The sequence below is a fragment of the Ceratotherium simum genome, chromosome 7, assembly GCF_057802395.1.
Source record: "Ceratotherium simum simum isolate JZ-2026a chromosome 7, ASM5780239v1, whole genome shotgun sequence".
NCBI lineage: Eukaryota > Metazoa > Chordata > Mammalia > Perissodactyla > Rhinocerotidae > Ceratotherium > Ceratotherium simum.
Genome location: NC_141906.1, coordinates 52961453 through 52981946, shown reverse-complemented (window position 1 = coordinate 52981946; position 20494 = coordinate 52961453). Strand labels below are relative to the sequence as shown.

Here is a 20494-nt window from a genome sequence, read left to right as displayed (position 1 = left end):
ATGAATAAATTAGTACCATTCACAGTGACCTGATTTGAGCCTGATGTTTGTGTTGGCAGTATTGACAAGTTAATTCCAGTTGTGCTCAGCTAGAAGGTCCATGTGGAACTCATAACTTCATTTGTCAAAAATGAGGAACTCACTGCTCTTTGTATTCATGTTGGTGTATAAAGGAATCTTAAGTGCTTTCTAAATACTAGCTTATGAGTTGTATTACCTTTCCCAGAAATTTCAAACTCCAGACACATCTATTTTTTTCTAATAGATATTTCTGCATTAGAGCCAGTCTTTACTGAAATTGATGTAGATGAAGGAGCAAAAGGTCTGGGCTGTCACACTAAGGATAAGATGGGAGCACTGGAGTGGAGGTTATAAGAATTTGTGTCCTTTCCAGAATTATCTACTGGACTTAGAAATTCCCACAGTGTCTTGGGTCTGTTGAGATGTCACAGGGTTAAAATGGAGCCAGGAACGAGGCTAATACCTACAATTATATATATTACAAAATAAATATGTAGACATGTATAGTATACTGCAATGACAATCGAACTGAATTCTATAATTAATATAGGAACCTAATATCAAGAAAAACCTGAATTATAGTTTACATGCAGAAGAATATATTTCCTCTCCCCTAAATTGTAAATTTGTACAGAAAAAAAAGTTTCTGCTCAAATTTATTTTATTTAAGCAACAAAATGGACCACTCTACTCCTGCAACATACCGCTTAATTGCATTTTATGGTTATTGCACTCAGATATTTTAATGGTTTTATATTTCACTTCTAAACAGGTAAATTGATTTTATATTTAAATAGAAAATAAACCAAAATCACAAATCCCTACTTGGTAAGGAAAACTGCTTCCGAAGATTACATTTTATAGACATTGCACACTTTTCAAATACCAGCATGTTAAACAAGTATCCAATAACGATCAAGTGAGTGTAATTTCACATATCCCTGCAGACAGCTACATTTGGAGAGTAGGGGCAGTTTAGTTATAACTTGAAAAGAAAACCATCAGAGAAGAAAATGATTTATAAAATAATGCAACTATAATGCAAACATCATAGAAGTAGGTATTAAAATGCAGCATTGCTTTAAATAATGTAATTTTATGTTAGATTTTCTTTTTATAAATAAAACAGATGTGTGACTCTAAAGGGGTAGCACAAGGAACTGGAGTAATGAAACAGTTCTTTCTCTGATTGTCTTGGTGGTTGCTTGAATCTACACAAGAAAATTTCATAGAATTTTATAAAGAAAAATTGCATATAAAAACTGGTAAAATCTGAATATGATCTGTAGTTTAGTTAATAGCATTGTACCAATGTCAGTTTTGTGATTTGATAATTGCACCATTGTTATGTAAAATGTTTATCACTGGGGGAAGCTGAGGAATGGGTTCACAGGAAATCTTTGTCCTATTTTTGCTACGTCTATGTGAGTCTAAAGTTATTTCAATAAACAAACAAATATAAATGATGTGGTCCCTCCTCAGGAATTGAGAAGAGAAGAAAGCAAGGTAGCTTTATAAAAAGAAGCAAACAATGGTTAACGTTATAATAAATAGCAAAGTTTCCAGAATCCAAGCTGATCCTACTGAGAGTGTTAGCAAATATACCTCCTGACGTAGGAAGCTGCTCTGTTTGCATCTGATGTTGCCTTAGAGCCGTTTACCTGTTTTCACTGTTTGCCAGCCCAGGGAGAATGGGCTGCGAGCCTGCAGGTTGTAGGAGGAGACTGGGCTGTGGTTGTCAGCTGCTGGACTCCAGGAGAGCGTAGCTGTGCTGTCGGTGATCTCTTCAACGATCACTATCCCTGGTGGGCCCGGGGGACCTATAGGCAGAAGGGAATGGATAAAGTGAAGCACAAGCCACGATGAGGAGCCATGAGAAATTGTATTTCTAATAGGGATCCAATCAAACTATGTAATTGTCTAATGAAATACATATTTAGTAAAAAAAATTGACAGTAAAAAGTGATGAGAGGCAAGCTGGTTTCCATGATTTCTGAGGGTAACAACTATAGATTTAATTTTTTTCTAACACTTTTTGCTTGGAGGCAACTACCAATTAGCATTATATTTTATAGGAAAAGAAAAAATATTTAGAAACAAACACAAGAATATGAATGTCACTATCAACTACGGCTGTTGAAATCAATCACAGCTTACAGAGGCAGCAACAGAGAGTGATAGGCAATGCTGTCAGGAACAAGAATGATCCCATCATTGCTAAAAAGCTATGGATGTATTGGCCTAATTTTCATGTTTGGGAAACCTGCAATGTACAAATACTGTGATGTGACTATCAAGTACTTAAACTCTAACAGAGGAGATATGAAAGGCTCTGAAATAATGATAGTTCAGACCAAGAAAGGGTATATACTAGAAGTGAGGCATGGAAAAATTTTGTGGGGAGTTAAAAGGATGATGTGATTAGATTATTACTATTATTAATATTGGTCAGGGTGGGAGGGTGGTGAATCAGAGACTATTTCTCTTTTGATCATGATAAATTGGTATAGAATAGTGATGATCAATCTATAGCATGTAGACTCTAGCTTCAAGAAACAACTATGATCTGATATGAGGAGAAATATACCTTTGTATTATTACTTCTAAAATAGTGATTTCTAATAACATTTAAAAATATGTAGAGTGTTTATATTTTAGTGGCTAAAAAGCAATGTCAGTTTTCTTATTAACATTCTTTTATTCCCTAATATGGACAATTCAGGATGCAAAGATGCTATTATTTTCAATGAAAAAATCCCATCTTTATTATTGTAAGTTATTTTCTGAGTTAGTTCTTATGTAGCAAGTTACTCTCTGAACTTGGTCTGAGCAGTAAGGGCTGACCTAGACTGTAAGAAGCTAAGACATGGTGGAGTGTTGAAGAGATGGAGACAGTTAGTAAAGACCTCAGGGTAGAGAATTTAAACAAGGAAGAGATAATGAGATGGAGATAGAATTAAAAACCCTCTCCAGGCAAATGGCATTTTTATGAAATGAGAAATGAGCACTGTTATCAAGACTGAGAAGAACCAGTAGCAGATAGCAGAGAGCAAAGATATAGAAGACAGGGACTATTCCATCAGGAGGGTGACAAAAGATTGAGACTGTGGGCAAAAGTGTAGATGATAAGCATGAGAAGAAGTGGCAGCTTTTTCTCTCAAAGAAATGAAGGAAGAAACAATGATTAGAGAGAGAAAGCTTTTGAGAAGGCAAGAAGGGATGTTGAGAGAGCTCATTTGGTAAGATTCTCATTTTTTCACTTTCACAAACAAGAAAAAAAACCTACAAAAAGTAAAAGTGATTGGGTGAGAATGGGACTGAGATAGAGCAGAATGGTAAAGGTCTGGAATAAGCACATGATAAAAGAGGAAAGATATGAAGAAGAGTGAAATATAAATGTTTTGGAATAGTATTGGAGTTCAAGTGTGGTTCAATGGCACCATTTTGAAGTGGAACTGACCAACTCAGCAAGATTAAGATAGAAAACCAGGACCAGGGCCAGAGAAAGTAGTTAATTGAATCCCTTCAGATTTAGGAGTTTGTAAATTTGGTATGGCTTATTATCAAAGATGCCAGTGGTATGAATGACCATAGTGTCAAGATGGACTAGGGAGTCAAGTGAAGCAGAAAGGTGCTGACAGACTAGAATAAGAGAAAGGAGTCAAGGAAATCAGATTATTATGAGGGGAAGATACAAGAATAAGAACTTGCTTTGTGAGGAGAAAATTGCAGAATTTGTGATTTAAGTGTAGGATACTTTTGAGTGAGAATTTGCTTGTATCCATCTGGAGTGAAGTGGAGAATATGAATTTTAGGGTTGACAAGGTCAAAGACTTAAGGAAGAATATGTTTGATGTGTCACCAATGTGAATGTTCAAAGCAGTAAAATAGTGGCTAAGGATGAGGTGAGGAAAATAAATGAGATTCAGGTGTTGAAGAAGATATCTAGCAAGTTGTTAGACTTTGGTGACAGGGATATGGAAGAGCAACTGTAATGATGATAATATAACAATGATAAGAATATTAACTGTAATAATAATACTAATAGCTACCATATCCTCACTGTACTGTATTAAGGACTGTATTAAGTATTTTGCAAACATTAAGCTGTTCATTTGTTTCTATGTCACTGTGAGGTGGGCATTATTATCCTTGTTTCATAGAGGATGTAATGGAATCTCAAAGAGATTTAGTCAATGAATAATAAGCAAAATTACTTAGTTAATAACCATATTATATGTTAGGTGCTATGCTAGGCAGTGGGTATCAGAGAGTCCATTCTAATGAGGAGAAGTTATTTGCCCAAGTCACTCTGCTAGTGAACAGCACAGCTGAGATTTCAATTCAGAGCTAATTGTGAACCCTGATTTGTCTAAGGAAGCAAGGCGTATACAGATCCTTCCTCCTTTCAATGTTAATGTAGGGAGTAGTTTCAATTGAAGGAAGGAAAGAAAGAGAAAAAGTACGCATTAGGGAAAGCCACATTTAAATTATGTGGTAGAGATAGAGATGGCATTTGAAAAAAGGGTTTAGAACTTTGTGCAGCCTGTGTATGATGGCCACCAACCCTCCTCTTCCTCCCTGGACATGCAGGTCATTCCCTCACCGAAAGGTGGAGCCTATTCTTTCACCTTCTTGAATCTGGGCTGGCCTGTGGCTATTTCACCTAAAAGACAATGGTAGAAGTGACACAGCATGACTTTTGAGGAGAGGTCATAGAAGCATTGCAGCTTCATCCCAGATTTCCTGGAATTCTTATGGGAAAATCCAGCTGCCTAGTTAGAAATCTGATTAAACTGAGGCTGCCATTCTGTGAGGAAGTCCAAGCTAGCCATTTGGAGAGGCTAGTGGAGAGAGGGAGATCCAAGCTGCCCCCGGCTATTCCAGGCATCCCAGCCCAGGCACCGGACATGTGAGTGATGAAGCCTTCAAGTGACTCCAGCTTCAGCCACCAAGGGACTCGTGTGCACGAGAGATCCCAAGTAAGAACCTGGCTGTGCCTGTCAGCTGCCAAAACCATGAGAGCAAATACTACATTGATATTTTAAGTAACTAAGTTTTGGGGCAGCAATGAATAATCGGGACAGACTTCAAAATAGTTTGGTTTGACAGTTTGTTAATAGATAAGGAGTTTATCAGGAGCATCTTCAAGATGCTATGAAAAAAAGACTTGAAATGTAGCTAATGTATTCAAATAGGAATAATTATCAACATATTCATTTTTTTAAGCTCTTTTATTTTATTTCATTTATTCTCTTCCATTTCATCCATTCTATTTATTCACCTCTTCAAAAAGCATTTATTAACAACCATGTGTGACGTGTGATAGAAGATTTTGTGGAAAATAACTGTTAACTTGAATAAAATAATTTGCTTTTCTGAGTATTAAAGCTCTATGAAAATGTTTAAGTTAGTTCTCTTAAAGAAAGGTAAATTTCTTTCAATAATAGGTAATAATTACTCTAAATAATTTTTTAAAACTTCAGCTGGAACAGAAAATGGAATTTACAACATAATTAATAAATCCCCAAGTATTTTTCTCTATGTGTGGCTATTTTCCCAATTATGGTCCTTAGCAAAATAATCAGTGACAGTGAACAAGATTTATCCACCCAGGATACTGATTGTGGCTGTGCAATTACTTATAATTACAAACCATTGTAAATAACTAATTGTCTAATAATTATGTAATGCTTAAATCACAAAATCTTATGATAAAATATTAGGCAGCCATTAAACTGCCTAATATTTAAGACTATTTAATGATATGGGAAATGTTCACAATACAAGTGAAAAAAGTAGAATGCAACATTTTATGTAAATATGAATGTCTAAATAGTAATTTGCCAAATATGTAAAGGAAAAGACTGGAAAGAAATGCATTAAAGTATACATGGTGGTTATTGCTTGGAGGTGAGGATGTGGATGATTTAAATTTTATTCTTTATTCTTGTTTGGATTTTCCAATTCTGTACAATAAGCTTGTATTACTTCTACAATTATTTTAAAAGGTCATTAATTTAAAGAACGCCTCCATATTGTCATATGCCTGTACTATTGTGAGTATACCCTATTTAACTAAATGTTTACTGAATGCAATTCAGTATTGTGTTATTAGTGCAATTAGTATGTGTGAAGCACTGTGCCGAGCATGGGAGATGGGGGCGAGAAAGGTTTATAGGAGGACAAGATAGGGTCCAGTCCCAGATGTGTTCAAGTCCAGTGGCAAAGACAGATCTTTTACAAAAAAATAAATGCCAGGCAGTGATAATGTTATGTTCAAGTGCTTTGAGAGTACATTTTACATCTCATTATAGCACTTATTACATTGAGTATAATTATTTTTCTATAATTTCCACTAGTTTGAATATTCAACATGGTACTTGGCATATATTAGGCCCTCAATAAATATTGGTAGAAGAAGAGATGGAAGGAAGAAGGGAGGATAAAAAAAAGGAAGAAGAAAGAGAAGGAAGGACATAAGTTATGTTTTGAGTTTGGAATGTTGTGTAACAATTAACAAGTAAAAGACTGTTTTAAAATAAAGTAATTATCATATAAGACAAAGATCCAATATGATAGCCTCTTTTTTGTTAAATAAAGTATATTTGAGCCAACAGTTTTTTTCAGTCAAGTTTAGTGTGGGGTGGTAATAAAAATGAGAGGATAGCTCTATGAATGAAGACAATAAACCCTTTCATATGATTTAATAATAGGGCTCATTCTTATTAGAAACTTAGAGTATTAAAGCCTATGGATAGATACTTTTTCAGATCCCTGTAAATCTGAAAGATTTTTACGAATATACTATCGTAAAACTCTTCTGAAAAATCAGTGATGTGATTTACCTTTTAAGACAGATTAAATACAATTTTCAACCATAATAAAAGTGAAAATGAGATTTACGGTTATTATATTAGTATTGGTTTATTGATGCTCTATTTATGGAGAAAATATATTTTTAAACACTCTGTACTGAATGCTGGCTGCAATTAGCTTCTTGTATATATTTAGGAGTGAATTACATTAATATTATATTAATGCAATCAATATCTGTTTTTAAGGTCTGTTAATGATGGTCATGTTTTCGTCATCCTTTGACTTTTTTTTTAAATGAGCCCTTCTCTTCAAAGGCTTTTATAGCTAATTTACACAAGATATCTTTGAAAATAGATTAATAACAGATAAACATCTCAGAGATGACAAATGTGTGACAGTAGCTAGTGTCTGAATATAGATGCCACTCACTTAGCAGAAATCTCATTAATTTTATGCTTAGCTGTAATGATTCAGTGTCAGATGAGCAGGAATCTGGAAAGTCCCCCTCCTCTACCCTCCCCATGATAGTGCTATTATATAGGATCACTAAAATAAATATTTTATTTGAAAATAGACAATCACGGGCCGGCCTGTGGCTTAGCAGTTAAGTGCATGTGCTCCACTACTGGCGGCCTGGGTTCAGATCCCGGGCGAGCACCAATGCACCGCTTCTCCGGCCACGCCGAGGCCGTGTGCCACATACAGCAACTAGAAGGATGTGCAACTATAACATACAACTATCTACTGGGGCTTTGGGGAAAAAAAAAAGGAGGAGGATTGGCAATAGATGTTAGCTCAGAGCCGGTCTTCCTCAGCAAAAAGACGAGGATTAACATGGATGTTAGCTCAGGGCTGATCTTCCTCACAAAAAAAAAATAAATAAATAAAATAAAAAACTGTTAAAAAAAAAATAGACAATCTCAAAGAATGGACACAGTCTCTTCATATCTTCATGGTGAGGACTGCTGAGCAAATGACAGAGCACAAAAGCCCCTAGCAGAAGCCATGTTCTCATGAATTCAATCTATCCTCAATCAAAGGCTCCCCAGGATTGCTATTAGATTGCTCTCAGATCTACTTGTTCGGTTGACCTAACGTTCAGTTAGAAAAATTTTCTTCTCTGGAGAAGACTGACTTTTAAAGCTGAAGAGCAAATAAAAAATATACATCTCCTTGCAAACTCTAAAGCTATTATTGTTATGCTGGTGACATGAAACAAGGACCTGAGACTTCAAGTAATAGTTAAGCAATGTTACAGTCTTGAAATTTTTACATTAACTCCAGTCATCTAGTTCAACCCTATTATTTTTCAAGTGAGGAAGGAGTACTTGAGACAGGAAAACTCCTCCTCAAAAACAGAGTCCAAGGGTCCTCTTGCTTTGAGGGGAACAGGAGTTGAAGCAGAGGTTGGGTTTAGTCTTGACAACCAGTGGAGGGGTGTTTCCTGTTCAGAGCAAATTCTGACAAATTAATGTGCTAACAAACAGGAAGTCGTGTACTGACTTTCCGTGAAATTATTGCCCATTCTCTTTTTAGACAACAGCTAGTGGTGTCAGGCTTTAGAGTTCTTGTGGTGTGACTGTCCAGCCCTTCTTAAGGAATAATTCTTAAAAAACATCCTCCTACTGCTAAGACTGATTCCCCATGCAGAACAACTTTTCTGGCTCTTTCTCACCTAGACAGCATCACGTTCTCTGCCTGATTCTGATACCTACTGATTCAACAAATATCCCTATAGTTATATGTTATTTTTTACATTTTAAATCTATTGTTTGTTTTTATTTTTATTTGGCTTTGGGCACTTTTCTGCTATTTTTCCTCACATAGAAGTTTTAAGTGAAAAATTAAACCTGTTGGGATTTAAAACATTAAACAGGTATTTGCTTTAAATTGTTTAAAACCAAAATGAATAATCTGATACCAACTATGCCATGGTATCTTAAGTCAGTTCTCTTCTTAAGCCCATAAATATTGCTTGGAGACAGACACTATTTACTTCTAAAGATGTAGAAATATGCTACAAAAAAAAGGAAAGCAGGCATGGCAATCATTCATGGGAGAAAAATCCTGAACATGCCTTTCTAATACCGAGTGGAGAGGAGATTCAGCTACTGTCTGGAAGATTAGACTAATGCAGAGAAATAAACTCAATAATTCAGGTGGCAAAGAGTATTTTTTATTTTTATCATGTAGTTTAATTATATGCAACAAACCATCCAGTACAAGGATCATTTTGCATAGACCCAATTTAAAAGACCATATACAAATAACAACAAAACCATTCATTAAAAAGTAGTAGTCAATAATGTGAGTAGATTTTCTGAATTAATCACATATTAAAACCTATTAGTAACTGGTTGCTGAGGTTTTCATCTTTAGAATAGAATTATGAAGAATCCTGGTATACCCTTATTTAGGAAGTATGGTGTTATTGGGAGTATATTTATTTTTACACAAGAAAATGTCTCCTGACATACTCTTATCATGCTGGGCTGGCAAACTTCATATAGCATTGCATCTTTCCTTCTTTACCTTCTCCTCAGATACTTCCTTACCATCATTATGTTCCTCATGAAGTCTAGAGGGTGTTCTTAGATTTCTTTCGTATTTACTAAACTAGTTTAAGTGACTTTTTCCTACTGTTCTCAATCCCATGAGAAGAACTAACTCTTTTTTACCAGGTACAGTTAAAGATGAAAATGAGAGACAAACAGTTCTAATATTTTTTTCCAAAAACAACTTTGTTTTCAATTAATTTGGTAAAGCTCATCATTTATTATATCTATCCATCTATCATATCATTATCTTTATTATTATTATTATTATTATCTATCTATCTATCACCTATCTGTCTATCTATCTATCTATCTATCTATCTATCTATCTATCTATCTATCTATCTATCATCATTTATGTAACCTTGTCTCTCAGAATGAAATTCTTTTCCCTCCTCACATGGCCTATTTAGGACCTATTTAGACTTCCAGTTTCAAATCTCTTTGCTCAAATTTCATTTCCTTGGAGGAGACTTCTCTGACTGCCCTGCCTAGGCAAAATCACTAGATTATATGCATTCAAAGTACCATGTAACTCTCACTCATGGTTGAAATCACAGTTGAAGCTTTCTACTTATTTATGTGACTTTTTATTAATGGTGGCTTTCCTCTTTGGATTTTAGGTACGGGGGGCTGGAATTGTCCTTGTAATTTGCTCACTATTGTATTCCCAGTGCCAGTACAGTTCTTGACACAAACTGTGTTATCAGAATAGATTTGTGATAAATGATTGCATAAATAATTTTTATTAACTTAAAAGGTTAGCATAGCTGTTGAATTACTTTTGTACACATTTTCACCTTTGACCAATCAAAATATGAGAAAGAATAATACATCTTTACAAAATCATAGCACTGTTCTGGAAAAACTGTTACCATATATTAAAAAATAAGATTCTAATTATGTTACATTCTCATCTTTCTTACATGCTATTAATTAGATGCTCAACTGATCACGCCGAGTTTCTAAACGACAGCAACAAAAAACAGGCTATTAGTGTCTCTCAGACTTTGATGAACAATGAAATCTCTGGCATGATTGTAAAAAAAAAAAAAAAAAAAAAATAGATTCCAGGGCTATACTCAATAGCTACTGAATTTCAATTTCTGTGACTGGAGCCTCAAAATCATATTTTGTACAAGATGCCTAGGAAATTTTTATGCACCCTATATTTCAAGAAAAACTGGTCTAAAGAAAGGAGATTTGGATAAAGAGTCAGCAGAATCTTATTCCAGTTCTGACTCTTATGTAAGAGATTTCTGTAAGTTTCTGAACCTTGGGCAAGCTTCTGAACTTCGTTGAGTCTCAATTTCCTTACATTTTATAAAGGGGATGACAATATCAATCTTATATCATTATTGTGAACATTACATGGGGTAATGTATGTAAAAATTACTTTGTAAATAGCTACACTAGCTCTGGCAAGGCCTCTCAGTAGCTCGGTAACTTTGACAATGTCATATGATCGCACATTGTTTCATTTTTTACCGATAAAAATAAGAACCTATGAGCCACATTTGGTTTTATCAAAATAAATAAGGATAGATGTCAAAGTGATTTGAAAAAGAAAAAAATGTATTGTTATTGGTAGATTCAATAAACACTCTGTACCTTCTGGGAAGCTTATAATGTAAAATGGAAAAAAAGTATAATGCTGAAATGATAATGATTTAATGCCCACCTATCAGGTAGAAGGTTTCATGCCAGATGATACTTACTTTCTCTCTAATCTTTACAGCACATCTGGTATTGACACCTTCTTTCCACAAATGAGAAGACTGAGTCTCAGAAAGTCCAGGTGACTCACCCAAGGTCACACAATATTCCAATAGTGGATCTGTGGGTTCAATTCTGGTTCTTAGTTGCATATGTATCTGAGTTTTAACTCCATGCTATTCATTACCGCACAACACTATTTCACATAATTCAGCGTATACAGAAAATGTAGATTTCAGAAGATTAAAAATTATTATGAGCTGGGGCAAAAAATTTTTTTATTGATGGAAATGGATTTAAAGGTAGAAAATGTATGCTAGAGATGAAGTGAACTTTGTAGTTGACTCCGTAATATTTCTTCCACCTTTCCCAAGGTGGCATAGGGAATTAACTTCTCATTATATGAGTGGCCCTGATTAGTCTATGCCCTTCTTGGCAATCTCTCCTGCCTCTGCTAGTGATTGGTTCAGGAAGCTAGGTCTAAGCCCATCAGATCATGGCAATCTTCCTACGATAGGTGCTGGTTCAGGAGTAAGCACATGGTCTAAACTGGCAAAACCAGATAAAGGGATGGACATTTATAGAGATATGCTAGTTCTTTCTCCTGTTGTATATGAACAAGAAAGCATTTAGCCTCTACTGTTCTTGGTAGTCAGCCTATGACTACAATGAGCTGTAGGGTAAGGTTAACGTTGTAGAGGACAGAGTGAAGAGACGGAACCAACTTGGGTCCTTGAAAAAAACTTGAGACATCAAATCAACCAATTAAAAAAATCTACTTTAGTTTCCTGTCAAGAGAGCCAATAAATTTCCTTATTATTTAATCCTATTTGAGTTAGGCTTTATATTACTTGCAACTGGGAACACTGTAGGATACAAATAATAGCTGAGAACTCCCTTCATTTACGAAGGATTAAAACTGGAATAATTTCTCATCTGTGCCAAGACTGGTTATATTAGGATAAAGAGCCTGAAAAGAGGATCTCCAACATCTAATTACCCCTTGGAATTGAAAAATGACAAGTCAATTGGGAAAGCTGACAGAACAGCTCGTGGACTAGAAGAAAACAGCCAGATAGGTAAACACACAATGCAATAAAATTATAAAAATGATTTAAAAATTTACCTGTAGGAGAATGAAATAATCACATTTAGATAGAGACTTGGGACTTATTAAAGACATACTATTATAATCAATGTATTCCTATGACAATAAAGTTTAACAAAGTTTTGAGAATCAGAGAAAAATTTTAGAGCAAAATTGAAAAATCCCATTTTACAAAGTTACTATTAAATTTTCTATGTGGTTTTCATTGCTGCATCGATAAAAAAAAAAAAAAAAAAAAAAAAAGAAGCCTGAAAGGGTTGGAGACACTACCCTGTGAGAACAAAAACAAAAAGCTAACGACGTCTTTGAATGATGAAGGCTGACTAGATACCACGAGACCCAGGTTCTCATGCAGGGGCTGCCATATTCCAGAAGGGTGACTTAGGAATTCTCTTCATGTCTTCAGGACACAGAACGTTCTTTAGATACTGAGGCTGCAAGAATAGGTTTTTCAGTAAAGATTCCAAGAAAACAGTTCTTCTGGGCTAGTACTTAAAGATGGAATAGGTAACCTTTTTTTTTTTGGTGGCAAAAAGGATAAGTAAACAAATACACCAAAAGACTGGAAAATTTAAGGCATTTTTGAAGAGAGGGAAAGCAAAAGAAAATTTAAGTTTGATCAGAGTAGCAGGAGTCTATAAAGGTGAGGAAAAAGAGGTTGAGGGAAGACCTTGAACACCAGGACAATAAGTTTGAACTTTGTTTTGTAGGTATTGGAGAGCCAGGAAATGTTTTTAAATGGAAAGTTGACCGACACATTAGATGTTTTAAAGGAAGAGTCAAAAGTGGTAATGAGGGGGCCAGCCCCATAGCACAGTGGTTAAATTCGACATGCTCTGCTTGGGCGGCCTAGGGTTCACGGGTTCAGATCCCGGGCATGGACCTACACCACTTGTCAACCATGCTGTGGCAGTGACCCACATACAAAATAGAGGAAGGTTGGCACAGATGTTAGCTCAGGGCTAATCTTGCTCAAGCAAAAAAAGAGGAATATTGGTAACAGATGTTAGCTCAGAGCAAATCTTCCTCACCAAAAAAAAAAAAAAAAAAAGAAAAAAGAGTGGGAATGAAATATTATTCCAGAATTTTATGCTTGGATAAATTGGAAGAAAAATGGTGGAATAAAGGGAAAACCTGGAGAAGGATCTCAGAATTTTTCTTTTCAATTTAATGCAATTAATCTCAATTGAAATAAATTCTGATGATAACAGTGAAGTGCAGAGGTAAGAAGATGCTAGTTTGGAGCCTGAAGAGAATTGAAAAGGTCTAGAATAGTCGTTGTGAACAATGGGATGGGGAATCAATAACAATTGAACAGTAATATTGCTAAACAACATTGAGAACTTATATGAAGTGAAAAACATGATTTTAAAGAGGCTGAGTCAACATTGTTCCATTAGATTCGTTATGCCCTATGTTTGCTCATAACCAGAAACAGAGATGATTGAGTTTAAAAGTTGACATGATAGGTATCAAGAAAGTCATGAGCTTCAGGTAGAAATTGAATTAGATATAGCTGGTGACCATACAAATTAAGTGGAGTCCATGTGAAACTCAGGGAAAGACTCAATAATTGTGGAGAGGCATCTCTTGCAGTAGAATAAAGCTGTGGTCAAAGGTTTCATATCCCAAGTTATAGATCAAGATATACGTGACAGTGCTCCCAGGACATAAGTTGGGGCCCCTACAGTTGCAAATAGGGCAAGATAATAAGGCGCTGGGCTCTCAGCTGGCCGATGTATCAATTGATAGCTCAAAAACTCCTTTCTTGGAGATAAAATCTTAGTAGACACATAAACCTTTTCTTTAGCACTCCTATTTAATTTCTTTCTTACATACGCCATGTAGCCAGAATCCAGCATACAAATCATTCTTTGCTATTTATTTCCATTTGCTTTTTAACATTTAGATCAACACGTAAGAATGGCTGTGTGTGTGTATACTGCAAAGAATAGGGTGGAGTGGAAGGTGAGATAAAGTCATGAGAAAATGCTGAAGGACTTATACAGATGGGAGTGCCAAGCTTCAAAGAACTGTTTTGTGATTGCAGCCATAGGAAATCCTTTCCCATCACACTACTCTCAAATATTTCTTCCTCTTATTTCACTGTGTCCGTTTCTCTGCTTTATTGACATGTTATATGACATGACAACATAGTTAATATTAAATGCCTACAATTATTGTTTATTCAATTAATACTCCATATGCTGTCCATTCTTTCCTATTTATCTGATTTTTAAAAATGTAGTTACTGTCTATGGGGAAAAAGATTACATATTCATTCATTCATACATTTAATAATTTCCTCAACAACACTGAGGAAATATCTACTGTGTGCCAGACTCTGGGAATAAGGCAGTAAACCAGATAAGCAAGGTACCTGTCCTTGTGAGTTTTACTTTCTAGGGAAGAGAAGACAGTCAATGAACAAATGAATGAGATAACTTCAGATAGTAATAAATGCAATGAAGAAAATAAAGTGGAGTGAAAACTGGGTAGAGGAGAGGCAGGACACATTAGATAAGGAGCTGAGAAATAAATGATAAGAAAGAGCCAGCCAGCCACATAAATATTATGGGCAAGGGTTTTCCAGGCAGACAACATCAATGAAAAAATTCCTAAGTGTTGATGAATTTGGCGTATTTGTGGAACAGAAAGGATGCTGGTGTGGTTCAAGCAAAGTAAAGGAAGAAGATAGAGGAGGGTGATAATGTTGGAAAGGTCAGTAGGTGCTAGGTAGTAGAGAGATTTAGAGGCAATGGTATTGAATTTGGATTTTATTCTAAGTGTGATGGGAAGCCATTGGATAAATGAGAAAAGTCAAAGGAAAGAAGCCATTGAAAACCACAGAGCAAAAGTGTGATGGAAGCCCTAGGAAGCTGTAGGAAGATTTGGGGGAAAGTCTATTTAAATCATTAAAAATACATGAGTATTTTTCTTTGCAATAAGATTTTGGTAGCAAATATAAATTGTGATGATTCAGTAAATTACGTTTCCTGTGTTGTTTTATTGTGTCATTGTTGCTTAGTAGAAGCTGTCAGTGTGGTTTCAATGACAGTGGTAGTCTCGGAGGATGCTGTGCATACTGGTCTCTTGCAATCTTATTGAGAGTGTGATTCTTCAGCTTCCACTGTAAGCAAACCCTCCCCCCCAAAAACAAAAAACAAAAAACAAAACACAAAACACCAACCACACCACTTCTTCCCCACCCTAGTCTTATAAAATTGGAATTTGATGACATTTATTCTGGTAGGTATAATTTGTGAACATGTAGTTGTCCTTGGAACTCTGACTCCTTTGGGTTAAATGGGGTAGACAGGGCTATGTGATTGGTTCAGACCAGTGAATAGTGAGCTAAAAGGACTTGTGCCATTTTTGGCTGAAGCATTTAATTACCAATGTGAGACTTTCCACAGCACTATGTTTAAAATGTCTGCTTAAAGAATTCTTGTGTTGTTTTTTAGAAAAATACAAGCACATCTTGGTCAATTATGACAAACTTCAGGTGAAAGGTAAATTAACCAACAATTCCAGGTAGTTAAGTAGGCACAAATATTTAATGTAGTTTTACATGAGTTGAAGTTGCACACACTGTATATATTCCAATATAAAAGTAATGCTGTCCATCCATCGAAGGTGATCTTCCTGAAATGAAAAATAGATATTTGAGGGTCTATTTACAAACTGGCAAGAATAATTAAAAATTATCAGCTTGTTTATTCAAAACCTCAAGCTACCCTGAAATTAATTTATTAAGCTAGTATTACATAAATTCTAAGAACAGATGAGTTAAAGAAATCCTGTATGAAAATACCATATGGGGTGTTAAAATATGCAAGGTACCATGTTTCTGCAAAGCTTTCTATAAATCCAATATTGGGTGTATTGAATATGACTCACTACAACTCTGCAATGCAAATTAAGATCAAGAAAATAACATATGACTAAATGGGACTTTTAAATTTGTTCAGTCTCACTATTCATTTATGAATAATTTATAGATATTCTTGTGACTTACTTTTCAAAATATACCACGAAGTGAGTTTGGAATTATTATTTCCAATGATGCATTAGGGTAGCACATTTATAAAGCCATTCTGTTTAAGACAGGTGTGCCCTTGACAATAGTATGGACTAAACTGTAAGTAGGGAACTTTCTTTAATATGTTTTTTTCTGAAGTGTAAATTAGCACTTATTCTCATTTATTTAGTTTTTCCTTCACGATTTTCTTTGATACCAGCAACATGTTCTACAAGATGTCTATTTGAGACTAGGGACAGATTTCATGGTCATGGAAATGAACAAACGTTGACAAACATGTATCTAGGGTCATTAATTTCATATTTTAACTAACTGAGCAAATCAATAGTCCCCTAAGGACTTAAAAAAGAATGAGTATTACTCCCTAAGTGCTTAACTTATTGGGCAATGGTTGAGATATAATGGAGAAAGAACTGTTTTAGTGGTTTCTTGATGGCTGCTGGCTTGTACTCTGAGGATTTTTGTTATACAACTCTAAGAAGACATTTACCATTATGCAGTGGACCATTAGAGCTCGGCACAGACTGAAAGATGACTGCTGTCATATGGTGACAGCGAACTTGGTACAATCCCGATGCCACCATTTAATTCATTTGGAGAGATGGAGACAGTGGGCTCTTGCAGAAGCACTTAAATAGAGCAGTCCTGGAGGTTGGGTAATTTGTAACAGATGTTCCATATAATGGATGGATTACAGGGAGAGTGTCTGTAATGCAGACTATCTCATTCAGTAGGGTATGATCGATGCTGCTTATTAGCTTGACTTAACATTCTATGAGCTGAGGTTATAAGACAAATATGTGAACTTTGATTTACTGATACATGCAGATCAAGTGATAAAATATCTTTGAAACAGTGATTAGCTATTTCAAATGAAGTTTACTAATAACAATTCTATTTCTTGAGTTGGCACAAAAGAAATAATTACGTGAACCAATAACCTCCTGAACAAAACATGTAATTCAAACAGATTGTTTTATGCCATAGTTTTCTGTGATTAATGAGCACTTAAATTAACCAGATCAGAATGCTGACAAATGAGAAAGCGGACACTTTGGTATAGATGATTAACTTCTGTGGTTTACAAAAAATTTCCTTTGCTTGAAATTTTGTACTTTTGACCTAGAATGTTTTAAAATCTAAGACCTAATTCCAGGGGAATTTGAAAACCATTTATACTATTTGGTTTCAATTTTTTAAAATCTAAGTCTTTATTTCACAAGTGCTTTCAAATCCTTTAGTGTCCTTGGTGGTGTTTATAAAGGCTTGCTACTCTTTACTTTAATTTTTGCATTGCTTCATTGCCAACTAAACTGAAGTTTGGCAAAGTTCTATGTAAACACTCATAGAATGCATATTTATGTTTTAAAAATATTGAATACTGTGGTTTAAATCAATTTTATAATACATATTTGGTGCTCATTTTATGTGATATCAAGCTGGTGACTGTATATTAGAGATATAGATAGTGATGAATGTCACTGACATGAAAGTAGTACTCTTAGAACTATGACCTCGCTATTGTAGCCTCATTTACACATCTTTCGTAGAATGAAATATATTTTGTGTATTTAACTTTTTTTTTTTTTTACTCCGTCTTATCCTCTTAGTGACTGTGTAACTGTACTTAAAGCCCTTCAGCATCTATTTCACATATGGGAAATTCCCTTGCACACTAAGATTGCTATTGTATTTTGCCCAAGGATGGATTCCTTCACAATGGAATCTCAATGCATATAAATATGTGTTAATGTAAGCAACCCACTTCAGGAAAATGATGCAAGATTTCATTGGCTCAGTTAACCGAATATACTGAGATGGCCCTGATGATGTTTCACAGTTTATCCTGCTGACAGTAAACTGACAGAGAACACAATTAAGCCTATCAACACAGCAATTTGACCCTGAAGGAGGAGACGCAGTCAAAATGCTCCCAATCACGTTTAGAATGTATTAGCAAATTGTAATTGAACAAGATGGGCAAAACAATCACAATATTATTGAATATTTCAGTCAATGGATAATCAGATAGAATCACCTGTTGGATAAATGTATACAATTTTCCTGCCCATCCATACCATGAAGAACAATGATTCATCTCCTTAATCTTAAAGATGAGGGAAATGAAAATTCTTCCTCCAGTTAAGAATATCAATAACAACGTCTACCATTTACTGAGAAGCATTCTACCATTTTAAATCTCATTTCATTCTCCTATTAAACCTGCAAATTAGATATTATTATCCCCATTTTACAAAAGAAGAATCCAAAAGAGGTAAAATGATTTGCCTATGGTTATCCAGCTAGCGTCAGAGTGAGACTTAAATCTGGGCCTGGGTTATTTTTATAATGCTACACTATATGGGCTGGGTAAACTGGTTACTATCACCGCCATTTTAAACAGCTTGCATCATTTTTAAATTGGGCTATTGAAGTTCAACTAATGTTTGCTGAGCACCAGCTATAAACTACGTCCAGTGCTAAGCACTCTGGTTGCCCAAAGATCTTGCTTTTCCAAATGCAGCACAAATACAGCAGACCTTTTTGCACATCTTGAATTTATGCAATTTATTTTCTCATTGCAATAAATAACCTTGCAACTGTCACTTTTATAGCTCAGCTTTTCAACGCCTGTCCACTTTGAATCTTGTAGAAGTTATTTTCTATTTTAACGAACTGTTTTTATCAAGCTAGGAATTATTTTTTTTCCCTTTCCCCCTCAGTTTTTAGGTACCTCAGCAATGATCCAGAAATTTCCAAAGGTAAAATCTACTGATACACTCAGTCAACAACAAAGGGTAAAGACCCATGCCAATCTTTACATATAATGTGTCAAATTAGATTTTCTCCATCCATACTAAACAATAAGGTCTACACACTTTAGTTTTGAAAAATGAAAAAGGGAAACATCTATTTGAAAGATTTTGACCAAGAATGACTCACTTCTGTTTTTTTTTTCCTTGGCATGAACTGATGTCATCTGGTGTTCAGTTTTTTCCCTACTCTTTCACCTCAGTTGCTGTAACTCATTAGAGAGCTAATTGCCTTTATAAGTCCAAATTAAGGAGTACTTAGTGAAACGGAGACATTACCTTTGCCAGGTGTTTGGGAGGACAAAATTCAACCTTCGGTAAAGGTCAGCAAAAGTTTCTTCTGATCAATGCTAGCCTCCTCTCTGTTCAATCTGCATGGATTTTGTGTTGTTCAATGAAAAATCATTCAGAGACATGTTGTATGGTGTTACAAAATCAAGAAAAGAATTAAGAATCGAGTATTTTGGAACATAGATTGAAATAAAACAAGATTTTGGGATAGAGACTAAAGTGGTCTTACCAATTTTCCATTGTCTTCCTTGGAGATGTGACCAGTCATTGGGTTGACATTCAGCAGAACTTTTACTTGGAACTTGGGTTCTTGGTGACCACATTTGGATTCTCAAAAAAGGGCCATATAGTATGTATACATCCTACAAGACTGTGTATTCTAGGCTTAATATGAAAACAAATTACTACTCAGTATTCAAAAGACATGCTAAAACAATCTAGGTAACAGTCACAGAAAACAGAATGTATTTAGAAAAATTAAAAGGTCAGGTTTTAAAAAGGATTGGTGGTTGATTTAGGCTGTGTCTATACAAACTATATGAAAAGTGAGTACGTAGGATGATTTTTCCAAACAATTAAAACAAACAAATGAACAGACAGATAAAATGTATTTCCAATAATTTGCCTAAGTAAATATTGGTGAGTTTAAGGATATTCTTCTGACTATCAAAGACCATTTTTTGTTTTGTGTTGTTTTGTTTTCATAACTCTTATCACAATTCATCCATAAGTAGGTAGGAAACAATGAGTATCAAGGGTTTGAAAGAATAGCAGCAGTAGTTGGAATGAAGGTCAGATGCTTTTTAAAGGAATTGGGAGTTTTGTCCTTGTCTCATAATTATGGAGATCGGAAGAAAGTTTAAAATGAGAGAAAGAGAAGAGATTACGCAGAAAGAGGTCTATTATTTATTGATGCTTAACATTCCTGGTGGTATTTTGTCCAGAAGTGATTCCATTCTATCAAAATCTAGAGTGTCTAGGTAAGAAGTCCCACAAGATGTCCTGAGAAAATAGTCATTAGAATTTGATATTTTATATGATTGGCAAGACATGGGGGTCAGAAGAAGTTCAGACTTGTCAGTACGGTTAGTGATGATTTGGACCAAGATATAAGATAGAAAGTGTTGAT

General features: G+C 35.0%; 1 protein-coding gene across 5 annotated transcripts in view; it reads right to left on the bottom strand.

Annotated features, from left to right (window-relative positions):
- CNTN5 (contactin 5) overlaps positions 1-20494 on the bottom strand; it is an 824990-nt gene that overhangs the window by 66050 nt on the left and 738446 nt on the right. For all 5 annotated transcript variants that reach the window (XM_087433624.1, XM_087433627.1, XM_087433626.1 and 2 more), the window contains one exon: positions 1683-1841. In XM_087433624.1, coding sequence (XP_087289750.1) covers positions 1683-1841 — 159 coding nt within the window. The remainder of the gene's footprint in view (positions 1-1682; positions 1842-20494) is intronic.